The sequence below is a fragment of the Vulpes vulpes genome, chromosome 1 (genome assembly GCF_048418805.1).
Source record: "Vulpes vulpes isolate BD-2025 chromosome 1, VulVul3, whole genome shotgun sequence".
In the NCBI taxonomy this organism is placed as follows: Eukaryota; Metazoa; Chordata; class Mammalia; order Carnivora; family Canidae; genus Vulpes; species Vulpes vulpes.
Window position 1 is genome coordinate 122,850,205 of NC_132780.1, and position 20,260 is coordinate 122,870,464.

The 20,260-nt window shown below is 41.1% G+C and overlaps 1 protein-coding gene and 1 long non-coding RNA gene across 4 annotated transcripts in view; one reads left to right on the forward strand and one right to left on the reverse strand.

The window, feature by feature from the left end:
* The window catches only part of CASR (calcium sensing receptor), a 75,032-nt gene extending 60,867 nt beyond the window's left edge, over positions 1 to 14,165 (forward strand). For all 3 annotated transcript variants that reach the window (XM_025990165.2, XM_025990166.2, XM_072724848.1), the window contains exons 5-7: positions 7,433 to 7,663; positions 11,003 to 11,126; positions 12,434 to 14,165. In XM_025990165.2, coding sequence (XP_025845950.1) covers positions 7,433 to 7,663; positions 11,003 to 11,126; positions 12,434 to 13,929 — 1,851 coding nt within the window. In that variant the 3' untranslated portion in view covers positions 13,930 to 14,165. The remainder of the gene's footprint in view (positions 1 to 7,432; positions 7,664 to 11,002; positions 11,127 to 12,433) is intronic.
* The window catches only part of LOC140594246 (uncharacterized), a 56,103-nt gene that overhangs the window by 22,813 nt on the left and 13,030 nt on the right, over positions 1 to 20,260 (reverse strand). The gene's annotated exons all lie outside the window — the stretch shown is intronic.

The following is a 20,260-nucleotide window of genomic DNA, read 5'->3' on the forward strand; positions in this document are numbered from 1 at the left end:
ATCTAAAATCCAATATGACCTTGGATGGTAACTTAATGTGCCTCTGTCTCACTTTCCTCACCTGAAAAATGGAGATCATGAAATGTGTAAGTTCATTTTATAAAGATGACATTATTAAAATGTATAAAGTGCTTAGGATACTTCCTATCCATAATAAGTGTTCAGTAAAATATTAGTCGTGAGTATTTTTCTTTTGTAGGTAAGGAAAGTAAGACCCAAAGACCCAAAGAAGCCAAAATGATTTGCCAAAGTCACATGTCTAGCCAGTAAGAAAGAAAGCCCACATCTGCCCCAGGGAGTCTGTTGCCTTGATAATACCAAGATTACTGTCAAAAAAAAAAAAAAAAAAAAAGGCTGCATATCCGTTGTCCCTCTGGGCACATGCTTTCTAGCTCTTAAGTGGCTGTCGGGTCAGCCAGTGGTTTCATAGTGAAGACAGCGGTCTGTTGCCTTAAGTCTGAGTGATCACCAGAGGAACCAACTGTCCTGAAACTGATTCGTGTACAGACACAAAGTATGGTGTGCAAAGAAGTAAGAGTAGACACGACTGACCAAATTCGAGTATACCAAACATCTCTCTGTCCATCTTGAATATAATTGTATCTCTTGTCACTAAAAAAGTGCCTGTTTGGCCCACACTGGGTGCTTAATAAGTACTTGTTGAATGAACAAATAAAGAAAGAGAATGAGACAATGGTAAATCCTGAGGGAAGACAGGGGTTAAGTGGATAACAACAAAACAGTACAGAGACATAGGCACAGATAAAAGAGGAGGTGAGTGGTCTGAAAAAAGCAGAAAATGCTCATGCAAAAAAAAAAAAAAAAAAACAACTACAATAATTCTGACTTCATAAATTTGGGCTGAAACTTACCTCTTCATTACCAATGTGATAAATGATGGGGGAAATACCACTTCAGTATTTTCGGAATTTTAAGAGTATGAAAGAAAAGAATATAAATAGGATTACTGAGACAGGAAGATACAGAAATCATTAAATTTTATTCTCATTTTTAATTGACACAGGCTTCCTAAGAATCTTATCAGGAACAAATTTTTAGCCTAATTTATACTGATTGATATCCCTAAAAGGAGAAAGGAAACTTTTTTTAAAAAATCTATTTTGGCATTTATTTATTTTTAAAAAGGGAAAGGGGCTGGTCCCTTCCGCAATTAGTTTGAATTAATTTATTTCAACCAATCGAATAATTCTGGTTTTCTCTCTACTAAGGGACTGTCAGTCCCGTATCTCAGGTATTGGCTGTGCCCTTCATCTTCTGGCATATTCCGTGGTCAATCATATATGCAACAGTTGTTTGGGGGAAATTACCCTTTTCTTCAGAACACTCCTAGCTATTATACCAACATTACTACATTATGGTGATTCCAACTTTCTTTTTCCACAGAAAGTGTGGCAGAAGTTTTATAATCCATTTTTTCCATGTTTTGAATGTTTACTCAGAAATAAATGTATGCTGGTAACCAAAAACATGATGTGCAAAACATAACTAGCTGCAGCTTTCTAAAAAGACCACAAAGGACTTATTCCCCCCAGAAAAAAAATAAGGCTTTTTTTCCTTTATGAAGAGGTTAACAATTTTATTCTCTGAAAACTATATTTGTCTAATATGACTTCCCTACTGCTCTTAAGTAACATCTTTTAGCACATTTTAAAGCAAATTCTAATATTTCCCTGTCCACTTGTGTGCCATTTTTTGTTTACCTGTTTAAATCTGGAATGTTTTTCTTTTTAATTCAGAACATAGGAATTTAAGTTACAGTTTTATCTCAAAGGGAGATTTTATGTTGGCCCTTAATCCTGTAGTATAATTTTAAGTATTTTGCTTTTAAAGATAGGTTTAAGTTACAACTGACTATAGAAAACCCTTAATTTTTATGGTCTTCAAAGAACCTTTTCAAAAAGTGAATCCTAAGTCTTTTCATCTTATCTGAAAGTTCTCTTGTTTGTTTGCTTGTTTATTTGTTTTTGTGCACAGAACTTAGAACTTTATTTCTTCAGTCTGAATCAGCTGAATTCAGCCCTACTGGCTAGAACCTCCGTTCTGTAGCTACAGTGAATAGCCACAGTGAGAATGGACATTCTTTTTTTTTTTTTATTTTTTAAAAGATTTTATTTATTTGAGAGAAAGCACAAAAGAAGGGGGGAGGGGCAGTGGGAGAGGGAGAGAGGGACGAATAGACTCCCCACTGAGCCAGGAGCCCAATTTGACACTCAATCTCACAACCCAAGATCATGACCTGAGCTGAAATCTAGAGTCAGATACTTAACCAACTGAGCCACCCAGGTGCTCTAAGAATGGACATTCTTGTCTTGATCCTGATCTTAGGGGAAAAACATTCAGTCTCTCACCATTTAACTGTAGGTTTTTCACAGATGCCATTTGCAGGATTCAGAAAGTTCCTTTTGACTCCTAGATTATGGAGAGTTTTTATCAGGAATGGAGATTGGATGTTATCAACTACTTTTTCTGTATTTATTGAGATGATCATATGGTTTCCCTTTGGTGGTATGTTAATTTAGTTGAATGTTAAACCAACCTTGCATTCCTATGATAAACTCTACTTGGTCACAGTGTATTTTCCTTTTTGTAGATAGCTAACATTTGGTTAAGAAATTTTGCTTCTGTGTTCATGAGCGATATCGATTAATAGTTTTCTTTTCTAGTAATATCTTTGTCTGGTTTTGGTATATGAGTAATACTGGCTTCAAAGAATGAGTTGCAAGTATTACCTCCTTTTCAATGTTCTAAAAGAGTTTGTGTGGAATTGGTATTCCTTCTTCCTTAAATATATGGCAGAATTTATCAGTGCAGCCAGCTTGGGCCAGTTTTCTTGGTGGAAAAAATTCTTAACTCTAAATTCAGCTTCTTTAATACTCACAGGGCTGGGGTACCTGGGTGGCTCCGACAGTTAAGCAACCAACTCTTGATTTTGGCTCAGGTCATGATCTCAGGGTCGTGAGATCAAGCCCTGTGCCAGTCTCATACTGAGTGTGGAGCCTGCTTGAGCTCACTTTCTCTCTCTTTCTCTCTCTCTCTCTCTCTCTCTGACCTCCCCGCCCCCAAGAGCTCTCCACATAGACATGCAGATTTGCTCTCTCTCTTAAAAAAAAAAAAAACTGACAGGGCTATTTCCAGTTACCTTTGAAGACAGCTTTCACATTTTGTGTCTTTCAAAGACTGTGTCTAAGTTGTCAAATTTATTGGCATAAATTTGTTTAGAATATTGTTTACTAAATTATTTACAATATTCTCAGACTCTCCTTTTAATGTCTGCAAGATCTTTAGTGATGTCACTTTTCTCATTCCTTTTTTTGGAAATATGTATCTTCTCCTTTTTTTCTAATCAATCTGGGTAGAGACCCACTGATTTAATTGATCTTCCCAAAGAACCAGCTGCTGTTTTAGTGATTTTCTCTCTATTTTTCTGTTGTCTATTTCATTGATTTTTGCTCTGATCTTTATTATTTCCTTTATCCTGCTTTATTTGAATTTAATTTGCTCTCCAAAATCTAATTTCTTTTTTTTTTTCAAATTCTAATTTCTTAACTTGGAAAGTGGGGTCATTGATTTGAGACCTTTCTTCTCTTTCAGTTTAGTAATTTTAGTATTACAAATTTCCCTCTAAATATTGCTTTCACTGTATTACCTAAATTTTTATATGCTATGTTTTCATTTTCATTTATACAAAACACATTCTAACTTTCATTTTCATTAATTTTTTAATCTGTAGGTTATTTAGAAGTGTGTTACTGGTTTTCAAGTATCTGCAGATTTTCCAAATATCTTTCTGTTATTCATTTTTAATTTAAATCTTCTGGAGTCAAAAAACATACTTTGCTTTTATTTTTAATATTTTTAAATTTATGAAAATGTGTTTATGATTTAAAATGTGGTTATCTTCATAGATATTCTACGTGCCCTTGAAAGGAATGTATTCTACTGCTATCGGGTTGTGTTTTCTATAAATATCAATTAGGTCAAGTATATTGATAAAGTATCATTCAAGTCTTTTATATCTTTTTTTGATTTTTCTACCTACTTGCTCTTTTATCTAATACAGAAACCATATTGACCTTATTTTTCTTATTTATCCTCAGACTGGTGAAAACCTCATCACAGTTTGACATTACCTGGCAAATGCACCAATATTAGTTTAATCCCCACATATTAACCAAACATTCAACATAGTTGGAGTATCCATTAAAATTCAGGCTCTCTACAAATCATTGAAAATACAGAAAGGGATAAATCTTCTTTAGAGAAAATTTGTCCAATAAATCCTGGGTATAGAATTTCTAGCCACAAAGATTCTGGGTGCTCCCTTTTCTGGATAAGATCTTTGTACTGCTCTCACCTTCTGCCTATCCTATCTCCCTATCCCATTTGAAGCTAGAATTGCTATGTTTCATTAGTAAATTCTTAACACCAAGTATGTTCAAAGTTACCTTTCTGTCAAGATCTCTACCTGCTGCTAAATATCAGCTCCAAAAAATAAATAAATAAATAAATAAATAAATAAATAAATAAATAAATAAATAAATATCAGCTCCACCAATGGAGTCATATTTGGATATTTGAAATCCCTTTCCATACCTCCTTTTCGTAACAGCTTTATTGAGCTATAATTCACATACCAGACAGTTCACCTATGAAAGTGGTTTTTAATATATTTGCAGGGTTGTGCAACCATAACCAAATCAATTTAGAACATTTCACCTCATCAAAAGGAAATTTCAAACCCTTTAGTTCCTTACCTCTACATCCCCCCATTACTAAATAACCACAAATCTACTTTCTGTCTCCATATATTTGGATATTCCTGAACATTTCATATAAATGGAATCATAAAATATGTGTTCTGTGTGACTGATTTCTTCCACCTAGCACGTTTTCAGTTTCTTCCATGCTGTAGCATGTATTAGTAGCTCACTCCTTTTTATGGCTGTAGAGTATTCAGTTATATGGATATAACATTTTATTTATCCATTATCCAATTGATGGACATTTAGCTTGTTTCCACTTTTTGATTATCATGAATAATGCTAAATGAACACTCATGTTCAAGTTTTTGTGTGGACATATATTTTTTCTTGGGATAACACATAAGACTAGAATTGCTGGATCAAGTGGTAACTCTATGTTTAACTTTTTGACGAAGTGTAAGACTGTTATCCTAAGTGTCTGTACCATTTTACATCCCCACCAACAGTATATGAAGGATTCTGATTTCTCTACATTCTCATCAAAGCCATTATTATCTAATCTGGTGCCTTTTAATATGAAATCTAGCCTCTTTGCCTTTGCTCCTCTTTACCTACCTACTTTATTCCTCCTTGTTCTCTGGCACATACATAAATTTTTAAAGCTGTTTCCTTTAAAGCCCCATAACACTTCATGTTTATTCCTAACTTGGTCTTTGTCCATGCTATTCCCACTGTTTTTAACATCATCCTTACTTCTGTCCTTTGCCAATCCAAATTTCTACCATCCTTCAAGGCTACATTGACATTTTCAGCCATTTTTAATTTCAATCTCTCTGAAATTTAGCTGTATTTATAGCTGATACCCCATAAATTAGCCTTTAAGTATATTTTATCTCACATAGCTTGCTATTTCATCCAATATTTATGTCTTAGTCCTTATCTCTCTAACTTATTTTTAAACTCCATGAGGACTATAATATTATGCCTTATACTACTGCAGCCTAATTCATAACACATAGTGAACAGTCTATAAATACTTACTTGTTGATTGATTCTAACAGCATACAAATCTCACCTTGTATTTACTTTAGTTCTTTAATGGAAACTTTAAGAAAATGGTTTTTTGATTATCTCCTTCTTCATTCAAATTAAGATTATGGTAGAAATCTCCATCCCATGCCAATAGCAGTGCAAGAGGATTATAGCCAATGGTGATCTTCGAGTCCCTTTTCTGTCCATCTGACCAATGTAGAAGATAACCATTTAATTTTAAAATGATTGTCCCTGTTCCCTTCCCTATCCACCCACTGCTGCCTAGAGAGTTTCACTGCAGAGAACCTATAGACAGAAAAAAGGAGAAAGGGAGCTTGATACCTGGCATAGGAACTAAACCTGAATAAAAGGAAAGTAGATTTATGCTAATTTCTCTAGCTTTATTGCTATATATGCTTTTATTTATTTGTGTGTGTGTGTTTTGTATATTTTTTATCGGAGTTCAATTTGCCAACATACAGCATAACACCCAGTGCGTTTAAAATTATTCTTCAAATAAGAATGATGCTTTTTCAAAAATATATTTAATGAGGAAATATTACTGACATATACTTGCGATGGACACTCTGAACTATTTATATTGGAGGCAGGATAATACAGTAGGAAAAGCTCATGTTTCAGTCATAGCTCAAGAACTTCCTAGCTTATGACTGGCAAATAAGTATCCTTATAAGTAGGAAACAAGCATCCCTACGTTCATAGGCTGGACTGTGTCTTAATCGCTCTTGGTGGCTCAGTGATCCCTGGCACGTCCCTGGCTGAGTGTCCAGGGCCTCCTCCTGACCCACATCGGGGGCACACAGGAAGCAAAGCCAGGAGCCTAATGATGCTGCAGCAGAGCATAGCCGTTAAGAGCGCAGGCTGTGCACCACTTGCTAACTGTGTGACCCTAAACAAGATACTTCCACATGTATGCCTCATCTTCCCCATCAATAAAATGGGAATGATAGTACTATTTGTTGTGAGGATTAGATAATAAATATAAAGTATTTAGCATTTGTTCCTAAAATGTAGTAAAATGACTAATAAGGTTTAATCATTATTATCATTTCTTTTTTGTACAAGAGGTATGTGGCATACAAACCCTGTAAAAATTAAGGGACTGGCCAGACTATTACAATAGTGATGGTGAGGGCTCCACCCACAGGCTTCTTTCTTCCTTCCACCCACCTCCGCTGTGATCTTTGGCAACAAGACACTTCCACAGAGGCAGTAGCATAAAGACGGTGCAGATCATAAGAGCACTTCATGCCTCCACTCCTTCCCCAAAACCCATCTCAGAAAACACCACAAACGGCTCTAGCTTATAAACCCTGCCCCTCTTGGGGCACCACCAGTTGATGGTATACCTGCAGAAGACTTGATTTGTCCAGGGGCCATGATGAGATGTACCCATTTTACTCTCCTGACTTCAAGAAAGTGTTTCTTACCCCAGTTGCCATCTGAATACTAAGTAAAGCCCATGGCTTACCAGGGCTGCTGCTAACACATGCAAGCACCTTAGTGTAAGCTAGAAAAAGGTACCTCTTCCTAAAAGTTATGTTCCTTCCACTCCATTAGAATAAGATAGTTTACTGTCCTTGTGCAGTACACAACATATTTAACCATACATGGCAGCCCTGTGGCTTATACTCAGAGTCTCTGTTCCTCTTTAGGTCTTGAAGCACCTACGGCACCTAAACTTTACCAACAATATGGGGGAGCAAGTGACTTTCGATGAATGTGGTGACCTGATGGGGAACTATTCCATCATCAACTGGCACCTCTCTCCAGAGGATGGCTCCATAGTGTTTAAGGAAGTCGGATATTACAATGTCTATGCCAAGAAAGGAGAAAGACTCTTCATCAATGAGGAGAAAATCCTGTGGAGTGGGTTCTCCAGGGAGGTATGTGCTGTCCGTCAGAACAACAGATGCCTCCACCATGGGCAGGAAGTTGTGCTGAGCTTTGGGAGGGCTTTGGGCTTCACCACTGGACTTGAGAAATGATGAGTCCACTTCCCTCAACTCACTAACTCTGCACTGCCAAGGTTCTCTGGGAAATCCATCAGTGTTTAGGGTACAGAAGAGAAGCCTCAGAATGTGAGCCCCATCCCCCTTACTATATTGAAAAACGTTTTATTCTTTGCAAATCTGACTCTAGCTAAATGGCTAACAATTTCCTTCACTAAAAATTCCCCCAACCAGAACAAAATATTTAAGCAAACATAAACATCATTCAAGGCAGGGCCCGGACAATTCATACAGAGGTAGTTCCCTGTCATCCAAACAGCTCAGAGCAGACCTATAATTCAAAAGGACAATTTCCTAGAAGATCAAATGGTTTGGTAACTTGAGAAATATAAAATCTGTGAGAGTATTGTGTTCTGTGGTTGGGAGTGCTAGTGTGTACTGTCCTTCACTATTTCTTTTCCTTTCTTTCCCTCCCCAGGGTCCCAAGAAACTTAGAAATCAACAGGTGCAATACTGCCATTTCTATCCCTCTTTCATTAGAAGATAATGCTAATCATCTTCTATTCAAGTTTAAAAAAAAAAAAAAAAAACTCCTTGTCAAACCAGTTCTTTCTTTCCTGGTATAGCAAAGAAATTATTTTGTTGTTGTCCATGTATTTAACTTTGTAAGATGGCTCCAAATCAAGCAGGTAGGTGGGGAGAAGAGTCTTATTAAAGAGACAGTTTGGAAAGAGCATGAGCCCTTCCATGTTATCTGACATAATCATAAGGAATGAGACAGAAGTAGAGCTTCTGAAATGGTGAAGCAGCCAATTGGACAAACCTGTCAAAAAAATAACCACTTAGGGATCTGGTGGCAATCAACCAAAAGCAAACAAAAAGTGAAATGTCTTTTTGAGAAAAACTAATGAAATTCGGGTAAGAAAGGCCTGTGGCATTTTAACTTGGGACAGCTCCCGAATTATTCCTAAGAATGTGGTTGCTGTTTCTTTAGTTTTCTATGTGGACAGTCATATTATCTGCAAAGAACAACAGTTTTATTGAGTTCTTTCCAATATTTATGCCCTTATTTTTTGTCTCATTCTACTAGCTCTGAATTCCACAATGTTTGATAATAGTGGTGATAATGAGCATTCTTGTTTTAAAGGAAATGCCTTTAATATTTTCTTATATAGAATGATGTTTACCTACGAATGTTTTATATTATCCTTTACAAGTTAAAGATATTTCTTCCTAACTCCTTTTTCGGTTAAGTTTTTAATCATGAGTTTATACTGAATTTCATCAAGTGCTTTTTCTTCACTGATGATATTTTTCTGTATTAATGTATTAATGCAGTCGGGGACATTTTATAGATTTTTTAAAATAGATTTTCTAGGGATCCCTGGGTGGCGCAGCAGTTTGGCGCCTGCCTTTGGCCCAGGGCGCGATCCTGGAGACCTGGGATCGAATCCCACGTCGGGCTCCTGGTGCATGGAGCCTGCTTCTTCCTCTGCCTGTGTCTCTGCCTCTTTCTCTCTCTCTGTGTGACTATCATAAAAAAAAAAAGTAAAATTAAAAAAATAAATAAATAAAAATAAAAATAAAATAGATTTTCTAATGCTAAACTTGTTCCTGGAATAAACCCAACCTGATCATGGTATATATTGTTTCTTATGTCCTTTGAGTTTGTTTGTTAATTGTTTTAGTATTTTTTCATCTTTTTGCAAGTAGTAAAAAATAGTTATACTCTTTCCAGGTCCTTTCAGATTCCTTATACTTTGTATACACCTCCAAGACTTCTGCACGGTTTTGCTTCCAATAACGAGAACCCATGGCTCTTTTTCAGGAGACTACCTAGAAGGCTCCTGAAGCCTAGATTCCTAGGCTAGATTCCTAGAACCTAGGAATCTGCATTTCCCTAAGATGACCCTTAACAATGAGGGATGTGGAAGTATGAAAGCCCTGGCTCCCTTTCCTTCAGGTCAGGATAGCTCTGAGGAATAAATTACAGGCCAGAGTTCTCCTGTGGGATCAAGCAGAAGCTATTCTCAGAGGGTCTTTGCTCCAGATCACACCACACCCTTGCCGTCTTCTCTTCTGGATCTGACTTGCTCCGATCTCCTCTTGGTTCCCTTGAGAGAACTTTCTTTATAAAACCACTTGTACACAGATCCTCAACTCAGGCTTCCTTCTGAAGACGACTTAGAGTGGTGAGATGGGCCTGTACTTTTTTTTTTTTCATACTGTTCTTGTCTGGTTTTGGAACCAGGGTTACGCTGGCCTTATAAGAATGAGTTGGAGGGTGTTCCTTTTTTTCTTCTTCTTTTAAACCTCTGATAGAATTCAGATAACATTAGATTCATCTGTTGCTTGAAAGCTTAATGTTATCTGCTTGTGGTAAACACAGAACAGTGGTCATCTCAGGCATGAATACGTGGTCGGGGAGGAAGCAAGGGGTGGGGAAAGCGTACGGTTAGGTATAAGTTATTGTTCTTGTCCCAGCTTTTGTTTTGGGTGGTAATCACTACCAGTGAGTAAAAGTGATTGAAACATAGACAATGATGGGGAAAAAACAAGGATTACAAATAATCAACTTCCAAGCACCTGAAGTCCACTGAGGAAATTAATTAATTAATTAATTAATTAAAAATCTCTGTTATCTGAAATTAATGTAGCTATTGCAGATTTCTTTTGAGTAGTAATTGTCTGACCTATCTTTCTGATCCATTTGCTTTTGACCCTTCAATGCCTGCCCTGCCTACCTTGCTGAATGGCTGCGGGGATCTCAGAAGTCACCCTATAAAGCCTAAAGCAGGAATTGCAATTCACTGCAAAGCTCAAAGTCTCGTTTTCAAACATATTTCTCCTCATCTCAGCATCTGCCCTTGTAATTGTCCTTCTGTGTGTAGGTCCATGCCCCTATATCTTTTAGTTTGTCTTAAATCTCTGTTTCTCTGAAAAGTAAACAGATAAATAGGCATCCCATTCTGGGACTTGGAGGGAACGGAATGGGGGATTATTTAAGGAAGATTTTGGTTGCAACAATGAATATTCCCAGAATCCTGTGAATGTGTGTGTGTGTGTGTGTGTGCATGCACATGTGTGGGCACTTGCTCTCCCTTTCATAGATAACAGGAACAAGGATCTCTGGAGCTTTCTCTCTCTGGAATGGCCTGAAAGTCTGTTGTGCTGGTCCTTGAGCACAAACTCCTGCCCTGTACTTGGTGTCAGAGTTGCTGTAAAACTGATCCCGTAGCTGCAGCCCCTCATTTTCTGCTCTCGGTTCTCTAGATGCCATTTTCCAACTGCAGCCGAGACTGCCTGGCAGGTACCAGGAAAGGAATCATTGAGGGGGAGCCTACCTGCTGCTTTGAGTGTGTGGAGTGCCCTGACGGGGAGTACAGTGACGAAACAGGTAAGGAAACATGCCCTCATGGACACCATGCAAGGCTTGTCCACTTTAGGGGCTCTGGGGCCAGCAAAGTCCCTGGAAGGGCTAGGCTGAGAAGGTACCTTGCACAATTTCTCATTTAACCAGGTATGTCTGAGAGTCACACTGGGCAGGGCACTGAGGGAGACAGAAAAGAAATACTAGATGTCTTGTAATACTATAAAAGCTTCGACATCTTTCTTTTATTTTGATACCATTCTCCAATATTGTATTCCTTTCCTGAACAGACCAAGTAGCCCTGAACAGACCAAGTTCTGTCTGCTAGACTGCAGAGTTCATAGGTCTGCTGGGTGCCTAGCATCGTATTTACTGTCTTACTTATGCTTTTCCTGTGCCTCAGTTTCTTCACCTATAAAGTGGGAATAATAAACCTATTTTATAGAGTTTGGGGAATTAAATGACTTAATATTGGTATAGCACATGGTAAGTTCTAGATGAATGTTAAATAAAAACCTTACCTGACGTACTGGAGGCACTCTGTAAATATTAACTATAATTGTTACTATTGCTAGTATCTCACTTCATTCTCACCACAATGGGATTATTGGCTTCCATTACACAGATGATTGAAACTGAGGCTCAGAGAGGTCAAGGAGCTGACCAAAGTCACACAGCTAGTAAATGGCCAAGCCAGGCTAGCCATCCAAATATCTGACTAAAAGCCCATGCTCCTTTTGCTCCCCAAAACTGCATGCTCTTTGGGACATAGCAGAGACTCGATACATGTCTATTGACCCAATGAGTCTGCAGCCTCCCTCACTGGAAAGCCATGGATGGGGAAGTAAGGAAGGCAGAGGTCATTTGTGTGGGATAGTGCACCTTGATCTAAGAGGAAGTCTGCTCTGACATGTCCACAAAGGCCATCCCTACATCCAAAATGAGTCAGGCTGAGTGTGAATCACTATGGAAAGTTGATGAGCTATGCTAGAACCCTGCTGTGTAGGCAGCCACCTGTCCAGCACGATTGATCATCCTCTGCTATAAACCATCAGCAAGTCGTGTCAAAGGAAACACGTAGCATCACCCCAACCATTTGCAAAGGAAAAAAAATAACAGAACCATTAAAAATACATGGAATTAAATAAATATATTATTAAACATAACTCAGAATTCAATGTGTTTATAATGTAAAAATCACAAATTATTTCATCAACAAAGACAGTTTAAAGTGGCTGCATCCAATAACCTGTATACCGTTGCCACCATATTCACACACACAAATTAGAGTCTGTGCCCCACAGTGACTAACTGTTCCCTGGAATAATTTACAGATGCAAGTGCCTGTGACAAGTGCCCCGATGACTTCTGGTCCAATGAAAACCACACTTCGTGCATTGCCAAAGAGATTGAGTTTCTGTCCTGGACAGAGCCCTTTGGGATTGCACTCACCCTCTTTGCTGTGCTGGGCATTTTCCTGACAGCTTTTGTGCTGGGGGTCTTCATCAAGTTCCGTAACACGCCCATCGTCAAGGCCACCAACCGAGAGCTCTCTTACCTCCTCCTCTTCTCCTTGCTGTGCTGCTTCTCCAGCTCCCTGTTCTTCATTGGCGAGCCCCAGGACTGGACCTGCCGCCTGCGCCAGCCGGCCTTTGGCATCAGCTTCGTGCTCTGCATATCATGCATCCTGGTGAAAACCAACCGTGTCCTCCTGGTGTTTGAGGCCAAGATCCCCACAAGCTTCCACCGCAAGTGGTGGGGGCTCAACCTGCAGTTCCTGCTGGTCTTCCTCTGCACCTTCATGCAGATTGTCATCTGTGTGATCTGGCTGTACACGGCGCCTCCCTCCAGCTACCGCAACCATGAGCTGGAGGACGAGATCATCTTCATCACATGCCACGAGGGCTCCCTGATGGCCCTGGGCTTCCTGATAGGCTACACCTGCCTGCTGGCTGCCATCTGCTTCTTCTTTGCCTTCAAGTCCCGGAAGCTGCCGGAGAACTTCAACGAGGCCAAGTTCATCACCTTCAGCATGCTCATCTTCTTCATCGTCTGGATCTCCTTCATTCCAGCCTACGCCAGCACCTACGGCAAGTTTGTCTCTGCCGTGGAAGTGATCGCCATCCTGGCCGCCAGCTTTGGCCTGCTGGCCTGCATCTTCTTCAACAAGGTCTACATCATCCTCTTCAAGCCGTCCCGCAACACCATCGAGGAGGTGCGCTGCAGCACGGCGGCTCACGCTTTCAAGGTCGCGGCCCGGGCCACGCTGCGCCGCAGCAACGTTTCCCGCAAGCGGTCCGGCAGCCTGGGGGGCTCCACGGGCTCCACGCCCTCCTCCTCCATCAGCAGCAAGAGCAACAGTGAAGACCCCTTCCCGCAGCCCGAGAGGCAGAAGCAGCAGCAGCCGCTGGCCCTGACCCAGCGGGAGCAGCAGCCGCCGCAGCCCTTGACCTTGCCGCCGCAGCCGCAGCCCCGGTGCAAGCAGAAGGTCATCTTCGGCAGCGGCACCGTCACCTTCTCGCTGAGCTTCGACGAGCCGCAGAAGAGCGCCGCGGCCCCCCGGAATTCCACGCTCCAGCACTCCCTGGAGGCCCAGCGGAGCCCCGAGCCCCCGGCCAGACCCCAGGCCTTACTGCCGCCGCAGGGCGGAGACGCAGACGCGGAGCTGCCGGCCCAGGAGCCGGGCCTGCAGGGGCCCGCGGGTGCGGACCGCCGCCCGGAGATGCGAGACCCCGAAGAGCTGTCCCCAGCCCTGGTGGTGTCCAGCTCACAAAGCTTTGTCATCAGCGGCGGAGGCAGCACGGTCACGGAAAACATACTGCATTCGTAAAAGGGAAGCAGGTGGCCAGTCCAGGGAGGATCCGGAGTGGTTTCCTGGGGTCATGTTCTCTGACAGGGATGAGGAATTGCCCCAGACTCCCTTCTTCTGAGGAAGGGGGCAAGTAGACACACCAAACACCTCACTCTTGGTTGCACTGTTTTAAATAACAATGAATTGACTAAAGTTCCCTTTAAAATTTAAAAGAGAAGGAAGAAGAAGAAGAAGAAGAAGAAGAAGAAGAAGAAGAAGAAGAAAGAAAAAAGAAGAAGAAGAAGAAGAAGAAGAAGAAGAAGAAGAAGAAGAAGAAAAGAAAAGAAAAAAGAAAAAGAAGAGAAGAAAGAAAAAAGAAAAGTAGAAGAAAAAGAAGAAAGAAAAGAAGAAAAAGAAGAAGAAGAAGAAGAAAAGGAGAAGAAAAGAAGAAGAAGGAAAGAAAGAAAGAAAAGAAAAAAGAAAAAGAAGAAGAAAGAAAAAGAAGTAGAAGAAAAAGAAGAAAGAAAAGAAAAAGAAAGAAGAAGAAGAAGAAAAGGAGAAGAGAAGAAGAAGAAGAAGGAAAAGAGAAAAAGAAGAAAGAAAAAAGAAAAAGAAGAAAGAAAAAGTAGAAGAAAAAGAAGAAAAGGAGAAAGAAAAAAGAAAGAAGAAGAAAAGAAGAAGAGAAGAAGAAGAAGAAGAAGAAGAAGAAGAAGAAGAAGAAGAAGAAGATTAGAAGGAAAGAAAAGAAAAAAGAAAAAGAAGAGAAGAAAGAAAAAAGAAAAAGTAGAAGAAAAAGAAGAAAGAAAAAGAAGAAAGAAAAAGAAAGAAGGAAGAAAGAAAGAAAGAAGAAAGAAAGAAAGAAGAAAGAAAGAAAGAAAGAAAGAAAGAAAGAAAGAAAGAAAGAAAGAAAGAAAGAAAGAAAAAGAAAGAAAGAAAAGAAGAGGAAGAAGAAGAAGAGCCATGTGACTTTGCGGTTGGATACATCAGAGTATTGAGATCACCATAATCAGATTTTCCATTCGTGTCCCTTCCCTGTGCTCTTCCTCTGTTCCATCCCGCCCACCAGCCCAGAGGTGAAACCACGGCTGTACGCCACCCACCCATTCCCTCCTCCTTTTCGTAACACCGAAATGACTGCTCTGAACATTGCCGACAGCCTGGCCCAGAGACCAGAGTGTGCCGAGTGACAAAACATCAGACTGGCCACCACTAGATTTAAGAGTCTGAGAGACAGAACGTCCGCAGTGCTGCCCAGCACCTTGACAATGGGAAGAACTTCAAACGTTCGAAGCCGTAAGGCGAACATGTCCCCTCCTATTTATGAAAACCACAAGATACTTGGTCTCCTACTTGCTGCTGCTATCATGTGACATCTAGAAGGTTAGCATCCCTCCTGTACCAACACAATTGGTCAAGAATGTAATAATGATGCCATGTTTAGATTCCAGGATCACAAGAATCACCTCAAATTGTTGGGAAGGGACTGCATGAATCCAATGAGCTGTATCTGTAATTAATATTGCCGTATGTAGTTTTATCTAAAGGAAGTGCTTCTGTTCTAATAGTTCATGGACAACATAAACGGAAAAAATGTCACAGTCTGGTTAATATAAGGCAGTATTATTGAGCTCCTTGCCCGCCCTTGCCCACCCCACCACCCTCACCTCCATGAGCCAAGCCCAGGTGAGTTCCAGAGATCCGGAAGTTGCCCCCCGTCCCTGCCCCCAGGTTCTTCTGAAGCCAGATCCCCACCTGACCCTGTGGAGAATAAGCTCCCAGTGGTTAGCCCCTACCCATCGCTGGGGTAGGAAAATATGATTCTAAGAGAGCCCCCACAGGACCCCAGCCTGGCATCGCCCCACTGCCCTCACCGAATGCCACACCTGTAGTCCCTCCAGCGGTGGGAGTCGGCCCATGGAGGTTAAAGTGGTTGAATGGCGTACTTCTGAGCATTCAGGTTCTGGAGCCAGGGAGACCTGGGTCCCAGCCAGTCTCTAACAAGGTGGGTGACCACAGGCCGGGCACCTTAACATTGATTGCTAAGCCCCAGCTTGTTTGTCTCTAAGAGGTAATAATCACTCTTTCCCCTCAGAGCGCTTATGTGAATTAAACAAGACGATGTATGTAGAGTACTTTAGCGTGGTGCCTAGCACATAGAAAACAATAAATATTAGTTAATATTATTACTGATATTGCCATGGTTTTTCACTTGCTTAGAATATAAAACAAAGCTTCCGTGTTTGCCATTCAGATTTTAACGATAAGCCCCCTGATGACAAAAACTTTCTTCATAATAACCCCAAGAACTCTGGGACCCGGTTCAAGAGGTCAGTCCTAGTAAGGCTGGCTCTTGGTGACAAAGCCAAAAAGTCTATCAGACCCCCGGAGTCCCCATGCTCTGCTTCTATGGATCCAGCACCAAGGAAAGAATGTCACCAGTCTGGCAATAATTTCTCATGTCACTCTAAATGCTGCTCTTAAGCAAAGTCAAAATATAGCAATTAAATCTGTGGGAGGCCTCAACTTTCCAGCTCTTGATGACTTCTTCCTCTGACCACTTTCTTCCAAAGAGCTGCCTCCCTTTCCGTGATTTTTTTTTTAAAGCAATTTGTTGATGTGATGGTTGTTAATCTGGACGAAGAGGCATTCAAGGACACCACGTGGGTACGTTACTGCGAGACACAGAGGAGGCCTCACACAGGAAGTCGCTGGTAAGGCCTCCGCTCCTCAAGCCACGAAGGGTACCGGCCTCGGGCCCTGCCTGCTGCTCCTGCCCCGGTCATGCCTCTGAGCAAGGCTCAGAGCTGAATGAAGGATTATATTTAACATTTTACTTCACCTTAAAACAAAAAAAAAGAAAGAAAAAGAAAAGGAAGTTGAAAAGTTTGACCGCTTGGCTTTTATGTGTCAAAATAGCCACGTAGCAAGACAGTTACTTTGCTGTGGAACATGTCACACGCTCGTCCTTCAACATGCAGCTCACCCAGTTGCTGATCCAGAGGAGGCTCCTCAAGGAAAACATGCAACATTTACACTAAGCCCCATTTCGCCAAGTGCTTACAAATAGAGTGGTATTTCCCAATATTCTTGTCAGAACGGTGGGCTCAACATCATTGCCCTCATCTACATGTTGCAGGCACAACTCTCAGACAAAATCAGGGGTGTAATACACGAACCTTATTTTTCTGTAACAACCTAGTTTCTATCTCAAATTCCCATTCAGCCTAGTGACAGAAAATTCATCTTCATTAAATTGGGCTTTTCCCAGTAACTTCAGAGTTTTCTGAACTGATTCGGATTTCTGGGGGTCAGCTCAGAGGTTTCTTCCCTCCCCCTCTTCCATGAGGACTTTTAGTGAAAAGGGAGGTGATGTCCCTCAAATATCAACAACCCCTACTGACGTCTCTGAGAACATCCTTATCCGGCCCTCAGTAGCTTTTATGCCTCCACACTGGCATCCTCTGAGGCCGCATCCCCACATGGTCTCCAGTCATGGGATCCACAGTGATTTTCACAGCTGCATTGCTTTGTCCCAACTCCTAGGCTCTTCCCAGGCCTGCCAGCTTTCTCATGAGTGGAGGACCACTGGGGCCTGGAAATTGCTGGAACAGGCTCCTCCCTCCCTCCTGGCCTCCACCTCATTGCTGCCTCCCCATGCTGGTGTGGAGAGTTCGCGGACACTAGGTTTCACAGGCGCCAGAGGGAAAACAGAGCACGAGTCTCCCAATCTGCAAAGGCATTTGTTGAGGGCTGAGTAACAGTCCCCCAAAGATGCCCGCATCCTAATCTCCAGAACCTATGATGATAAATTATGTGGCAAGAGTGAATTAAGGTTGCGGATGGGATTAAGGTTGCTAATTAGCTGATGTTGACAGGGAGGATTATTTTGAACTATCCAGTTGGGCCTAAGGTAATCACCAGCTCCTGGAAAGTGGAAGAGGAAGAAGGCAGAGAATCAGTGTCAGAATATTGTGATGTGAGAAAGGCTCCACAGATCATTGCTGCTTTTGCACATGGAAGGGAACCAGGAGCCAAGAGACACAGGCAGCTTCTAGAAGCCAGAAGAGGCGAGAAAACCAATTCTCCCCAGAACTTCCAAAAGGAACCAGCTCTATCAAAACTTTGATTTTAGCCCACCGAGAGCTTTTTTGGAGCGTTGGTCTCCAGAACTCTAATAAATTTATGTTGTTTTAAGCCACTGAGTTTATGGTACTGTTACAGAAAAAATGGGAAACTAATACATTTTAACTATCTCCCTTTGCTGAGATTTTTCAGCTCAGGGACAGGCCAGCCCCTTTCTCAGAGATCCATCTGGTCTTACTCTACTGCTCTCGCCACCAACCAGCTCTCTCTCTCTCCTCCCAAAAGAAAGTTCTGACCAAAATCTATTCCTTCAAATCTATTTGGGGAAGTATAAACTTTGTGTTCTTAGTCTTTCTGGGTTTCAGTTTTAGATAACAGCCATTTGCTCTCAATCTATTGTCTGTTAGTAGCAGAAATCCAAAAAACAAAAAAAACAAAAAACACTAGCTTCAACAAATGAGGGTTTATTTTCTTTCTTGTGTAAGACAGGAGGTTTTTATTTTTAAGATTTTTAGAGTCCAATGGCAATGGGAAACTGTTTATCTTTCTTTTGAAAATAAAAATGAATTATATAGTTATGAAGGATTTTCACTCAAATGAAAAAGTTTGCCAGAAAATTTTAAGAATTTACATTAGAACTTTACAGGTAACGAAAAGCATGTAACATTCTCATTCTGAAAGTCCCTGTGATCACTAAAGGTTGTCTAACTGCATTAGTTTCAATTCTGGGGAAATCAGGGTTCCCTCCATTTTTCTCCTTAAAGGTCCACTTATCGGCAGTGTAATTTCTCCTTCGGGCCTGGCTAAAGTCATAAAAGCTGTGGGCTAGCCCTGCACGGAGCCAGTTTTCCTCTATCTCCTGCATTTGAACACATCTGGGCTAGCAGAGCAACAGAACGTTAGGGAGGGGTGCTGATTAACCCCTGCTCTGAGCCTGGATGGTCACTTCAGGTGTCCACTGGAGACAAAGGTGTATCTTGAAGGTGGTGGAATTGGGGTAGGTGGAAGAAAGTTGTTGTAATGAGATCATCGGTGTCCAGGAAACCCTGGCTTTCCTGTCCTGGATCATGGGGAAATTCTAGCAGTTGAATGAGAACTTTGCTGTCATGCAAGGAGTGAGGTAGGGGTCAGGGATACAACAAGTATAGGGGAGGATGAGTCATGGGAACAAAGGTGCGTTCCAAAGACAGGGAGAAGAGTTTTAGCCTGAGGGGAGCTGCTCAGCGAGTGTATAAGAAGTAGAGACCTACTAGAAGAAGCCAAGTGGGGGCAAGAGACTGTGCAGAACCAGCATGAAGGTGTATTTAGGGACTAGCAGGACAACTGTGACCCGAGCATCAAGTCAACAAGGAGGACCACCACCTCCTCTGCTTGAAATGACCACCACATCTGTCCCCTCCCTGAATCATGCACAAGAATGGGGGGAGTTTGGAGTAGAGGTAGGCCTACCTGTTTATGTCAAAAGCTGGCTTAGAGGAAGTGGGTGGGGAAGCCATAGAAATTATCATCAGCTGTTTCCTCTGAAATTGGGGCACTAGCTATGTGAATAACTAGCTAGAGCAGGAGGCTAGAACCATAAAACAACCCCAGGACAGAGTTCCCAGCACTTGAAGTGCAAATGTTTGTGGGTGTAATGGAAATAGGTAAGAGATCAAAGCCCAAGAATAACCCTCAGGGTCAGTACAGGACTTGATCCCTGACTAAAGTGTCAGGCAATGTTTTTGGAAGAATGTGTTGTTCTTTTTCACATCAACCCAAAGATGTGGTTATTGCTCAAAACCTCCCAATTTTCTTTAAATGTTTTATTTCTATCTGACCTGTGAAAACATTCCAATAATAGACATTGCTGCTTGGTGGTGGACTAATCATTTTTACCTCCTTAGAATTATCTATAGTTCCCAAATTTTGTACATTAAGCACAAAATTATATCAGAAAAATTAAGAAAAGAATTTTCAATTGCCATGAGTGAAGTTTTAAACAGACAAGCAAACTATATTAGTTGGGAATCACCCAGTTAGGTCAGTTGCCACTGCTTTAAAGTTTTGCTAGAGCTATAATTGGTTCCAGGAATCTTAGGGTCTATTTTTTATTGTTAGTCATGAATAATAGATAAACTATATGTCCTTAGGTGAGGTAGTTAGTGTCCAAACTCATTTGTCTCCGTTTCTGATGTAGAGGATACATATTACCTGCCATAATTAGTTATTTGGCAAATAAAATAACTGATGTAAAAGTATCCTCCTTCGAGAGTATGGGGAAGATATAGAAAATCATTAAAACCGCAGA